The 5,445-nt window shown below is 40.9% G+C and overlaps 1 protein-coding gene across 1 annotated transcript in view; it reads right to left on the reverse strand.

Moving 5' to 3' along the window:
• Window positions 1–5,320, reverse strand: part of ATG3 (autophagy related 3) — a 34,369-nt gene extending 29,049 nt beyond the window's left edge. Inside the window, exons 1-2 of the mRNA XM_065942943.1 lie at window positions 4,865–5,320; window positions 640–681 (exon numbers count right to left, since the gene is read on the reverse strand). Of these exons, the coding sequence (XP_065799015.1) occupies window positions 640–681; window positions 4,865–4,936 (114 nt within the window). The 5' untranslated portion in view covers window positions 4,937–5,320. The remainder of the gene's footprint in view (window positions 1–639; window positions 682–4,864) is intronic.
• Window positions 5,321–5,445: the final 125 nt, after the last annotated feature.

Genomic DNA, 5,445 nt, shown 5'->3' on the forward strand with positions numbered 1-5,445 from the left:
GGTTTGATGAACACGCAAAATGATTCCTCAAAACATAATTCTATGTTAAAAGTTCAATAAAACACAATTGGTCTATAAAAGAGCCATGAGTTTCATCATTAAGCAGATTCATTATTGTTTGGCTAGTAGAAAAAGTGAAAGAATGGTGAAAAAAATCAGTGTTAAGTATGTAGCAATAAAATATGTAAGCTGAAAAAAAAATATGTAAGCTGAATACTGATAGAAAACTTAATATCCAAGCATCAAGCCAAAGTTTCCAAATGGAAAGCCATGAATACTCATGTTTGGGGTAGAAAGAATCAAAACACAACAAATATCAGAGTTCAAGGCACAGCTCAATATAATACAAATATAATTGAATGATAAATGACTATAGGAATCTTTTCCATTTCTTCTCCCACCCTCATTTTTAAATAAAGAGGAACTATAGAAAAATATGAGAAATGACAAACTGAGAGGGAAGTTACATTTTCTTTTATGGGAAGTAGAAATCCTTTCAAGATTGCTAATACAGTCAACAGGATCTAATTTTACTCAAATCATGATTAAATTTCAAGATGTTTTCTTATAAAGCAAAAAAGTCACCCAGTTTTCTGTAACTGTAGAATATAACAGCTTTATAATATCTTCAATACTCACCTCTTCTGGGGTGATAACTCCTGTTTCCTTAAACTTGGATTCCTAAAGAGAGTAAAAAGAATAACAGTATTATACTATCTCTCACTTTCAATTGAAAAAACATTTGTGGGCAGCTATTTGTCTGACAGTTTTCATTCCAATCCCAAAGAATGTTCAAACTACCACACAATTGCACTCATCTCACATGCTAGTAAAGTAATGCTCAAAATTCTCCAAGCCAGGCTTCAGAAATACGTGAACCGTGAACTTCCAGATGCTTAAGCTGGTTTTAGACAAGACAGAGAAACCAGAGATCAAATTGCCAACATCTGCTGAATCATCGAAAAAGTAAGAGAGTTCCAGAAAAACATCTATTTCTGCTTTATTGACTACGCCAAAGCCTTCGACTGTGTGGATCACAATAAACTGTGGAAAATTCTGAGAGAGATGGGAATACCAGACCACCTGACCTGCCTCTTGAGAAACCTGTATGCAGGTCAGGAAGCAACAGTTAGAACTGGAGAAGGAACAACAGACTGGTTCCAAATAGGAAAAGGAGTACGTCAAGGCTCTACATTGTCACCCTGCTTATTTAAGTTACGTGCAGAGTACATCATGAGAAACACTGGGCTAGAAGAAGCACAAGCTGGAATCAAGATTGTGGGGAGAAATATCAATAACCTCAGATATGCAGATGACATCACCCTTATGGCAGAAAGTGAAGAACTAAAAAGTTTCTTGATGAAAGTGAAAGAGGAGAGTGAAAAAGTGGGCTTAAAAGCTCAACATTCAGGAAACTAAGATCATGGCATCTGGTCCCATCACTTCATGGGAGATAGATGGGGAAACAGTGTCAGACTTTATTTTTGGGGCTCCAAAATCACTGCAGATGGTGACTGCAGTCATGAAATTAAAAGACGCTTACTCCTTGGAAGGAAAGTTATAACCAACTTAGATAGCATATTAAAAAGCAGAGACATTACTTTGCCACAAAGGTCTGTCTGGTCAAGGCTATGGTTTTTCCAGTGGTCATGTATGGACGTAAGAGTTGGACTGTGAAGAAAGCTGAGTGCTGAAAAATTGATGCTTTTGAACTGTGATGTTGGAGAAGACTCCTGAGAGTCCCTTGGACTGCAAGGAGATCCAACCAGTCCATCCTAAAGGAGATCAGTCCTGGGTGTTCATTGGAAGGACTGACGCTGAGACTGAAACTCCAGTACTTTGGCTACCTCATGCGAACAGTTGACTCACTGGAAAAGACCCTGATGCTGGGAGGGATTGGGGGCAGGAGGAGAATGGGATGACAGAGAATGAGATGGCTGGACGGCATCACTGGCTCGATGGACTTGAGTCTGAGTAAACTCTGGGAGTTGGTGATGGACAGGGAGGCCTGGCGTGCTGCGATTCATGGGGTTGCAAAGAATCGGACATGACTGAGCGACTGAACTGAACTGATTTGCCTGGCACCCATCTAGGTAATGGAATGTGAAAAAAAAAATAATCTGTCACTGGTACCTGACCTCAAGATTATGTAGCAGAGGAAACTGACATGAAAGTAATTAAAATACAGTGTGATCAATGCTTCATTAGAGCAAAGCTCTTTGGAAAAACATTCAAAAGTTTATACAAACACTAAACCTCAAAATAATTTTGTAAAATGACTAAATATCATTATTTTACAAGACAGCAAAAATATCTTAAGATGTTTAGACATCTTACAATTCAGCCAGTGTCTCATTGAAATTGAGTAATATTAGAAACCAAACCTAGAAATCCTAAAACATTTAATACTTTCCATTATTCTCATCTCCACCAAGATAGTATACACCGTACTCTCCCTAAAGTAAGGATGTTACTTACCAAATTTTTCTAAAGTTTAAGTTTTACATAAGATTTTATGGTAGAAATTTACAAAAATGAAGATCCATTTATGAACATTACTGGTTAAAAATATACCAAATTATACATACTAAGCACTATTTGAGTAATAAGAGACATAGAGTGAACAAAATAGACCAAATTCATCCTTGTCTTCCTAATAAGTTTAAACTCTAGTGCAGGGAGAAAAGCCAAATGGTAATCAATACCAGGAAGAAAAATAAGGCAGAGAGGATACTAGTGGGGATGGAAAGAGAGAGATGGTTATTTCACATAGGATGGTGAGGGAACAAAGATTTCACTGATGGGTGACTATACAGTAGAGACCTTAAGAAAAGGAAACAGCCAAATGCTGAAGAGCATTTCAGAGCAAATGCAAAACCCAAGGCAAGAGAGTTCTTTTTTTTTTTTTTTTTTTTTTGAGAGCTCTTGATAGATAATGCAAAAGCGAGCAAGAGGTTTTGCTTAAAAACCAGTAGTAGTTCAGATAGGACTCTTTATCAAATCAGTATGGGCTTCCCTGGCAGCTCAGTGTTAAAGAATCTGCCTGCCAATGCAGGAGGCTCCAGTTCAATCCCTAAGTCATCAAGATCACCCGTAGTAGGAAATAGCAACCCACTCCAGTCTTCTTGCCTGGGAAATCCCACAGACAGAAGAGTCCGGAGGGCTACGGCCATGGGATTGCAAAACCGTCAGAAACAACTTCGTGACTAAACAAAAACCACTATAGATTCCTGTAAGGACTTTGGCTTTCACTATACATATGCCTTTCAAATCACAATTTTTCTTAACTTTTACTTCCTAAGAGAAATCATTCTTTCTTTCCCAGGAATTTAGCTTTTTTCTCCCTGCTTTCCCATGTCTAGTAGGAAACCATCAATACAAGAATTAGCTTTGTAAAAACGGGGAAATTTGCACAGGGAAGAACAAGAAGAGGGTCATTAGTTCTTTTTTCCTTATTACTAAAATTACATACTAAGAAGCTAACACATTTTTTCAGTTTGGTGAACAAGTAGAACGCTTCCTAAAAACATAATCTTTTGTTATAAGTTCAGTAAAATACAACTGGTCAATTGCAGTTTCATGTTTAAGAAGTCTTTTTCTCTTGCCCCTCTCTCCTTGAAACTAAAAAGTTTTAATAAGCATGTATTATTTAAATGCTGTATGCCTAGTTAGACATGTTTCTGAAGAGATGGCATAATATGCAAAAGAATCACTTGATTCAAATGTCAAAATCATTTTCAATTTCAAAATAGACTAAATACTCTTAATTAGGATGGGTTTCACACTAAACAAATATAGGCATGGCAAGTGTTGGAGCTCTCATTTTTAACTTTTTTAAAAAACTTGGCCCAGCAAGGTATAATTTTAAACAATTCTTAGTAATAAGTATTTAAAAACACAGGATTAACATTCCCCACTGTCCTGGAAAGGGAGTAAAGTAAAAATTTTAAATACCAGAGTAATTTCTTGAATAAAGAGGAACCATTTCCAAGGGTATTTCATCCCCACACTAAGAAATGTAAAATTTTAATTGAAAACTTACAGAAAAAAACACTTAAGCAAGAAATCCTTATTCATTTAGTTTTCATCATTGCTTGCTTTTCGGAAAGGAAAAATAAAGTTACAATAACAACAAAAAAATCACCCTGAAAGAGTTATAAAAGAAAAACTCGAATGCACTTAGAGAAATTTATCTTTGAAAATAAGAAATCAGTCACCGGTTAAATAGGTAATATGTCACAATTTTTACTTTTAAAATGCTGTTGTTGCCAATGTAAAATAAAATTATGTATTTAGAATGGTCAGGTTGCTCACGTCCAAGATGAACTAGTTTCAGCTATTTTAAAACCTGAAAACGAGGGGCTTTGCCTGTAAACTGGGTTCAATGGTACTGAAAAAAAATGTTGCAAATTTCACCTTGTTCTTTTGAAATCTAACAAAGCTGCGACCTCATTCACAACTATTTCAAACTGACTTACTATGAAATTTGAAAGAAAAAGTGACATGTCATTTTAGTATCAAAAACTGACTTAAGATAAGCAATAATCCTTCTTTTAAAAGTTCAAAAGATTTCGGATGTTAAGATTTTACGTTCTCAAACCCACCTTACTGCGGACCACCTTCCAACCCAAGGTACCCAGAGGAGTTGACCTCCGACGGGAGTAGACGAGAGTACAGACGCACAGAGCGTCGCTCCGCGAACAGATTAAGACCGCGGTAGGGGGCTGCACCTTTTCCCGCGTACCACCCTCACCAGCTGGCTACACCGCTCCCCGCCGGACACCACAGTGGCACCCCAGCGCTAGGTCCTCGGTCCCTGCAGAGCCAAGCGTGTGCCTGCCAGCCCCTTGCATGGCCGGCTTACCTTGAGGACCGGGGTCAGGTACTCAGCCACTTCCAGTGCCTTTCCCTTCACCGTGTTAATCACATTCTGCATCCTGGGGCCGGAGGGGCGGCCGGCCCCGCGAAGGCGTGAAAAGGGCAGCCGGGGCAGGGAACGAGAGTCAGAAACTGTCCCCGCTGCCGCCGATTCGCCTCAGCACCCAGTCGGCGGCACCCGAGGGGACGGGTCGCGACGGGACAGACGGGACGAGGGGGAGGGGCGGCCGGCGCGCCGCGCGACAGCAGGGCGCGCGCTCCTCTCGCCCCAAGCAGCGCGCCAGAGGCCCGGCCCAGCTATCACCTGACGGCGAGTGAGGGCGACGGGGCCGAGTCGGCGGGGAGAAGCGGGCGCACGCGCACCCCTCGCCCTCTGGGGAGCTGTCTTCTCCACCAGGCTTCACTCGCGCCCCTTCCGGCTTCCCCTTCCTCTCACTCTCTTGCCGTAGCTCCGCCGCCACCTGGGCCTCACGTGACACAGGACTCTTCCCGACACGTGACGCGAGAAAGGCCGCGCTGGGGCGGGATCCGGTCGCTTCTCCCCTCCCTCCCGGAGCGTAACACTGA

Source organism: Muntiacus reevesi, chromosome 8, assembly GCF_963930625.1.
Source record: "Muntiacus reevesi chromosome 8, mMunRee1.1, whole genome shotgun sequence".
Lineage (NCBI taxonomy): Eukaryota > Metazoa > Chordata > Mammalia > Artiodactyla > Cervidae > Muntiacus > Muntiacus reevesi.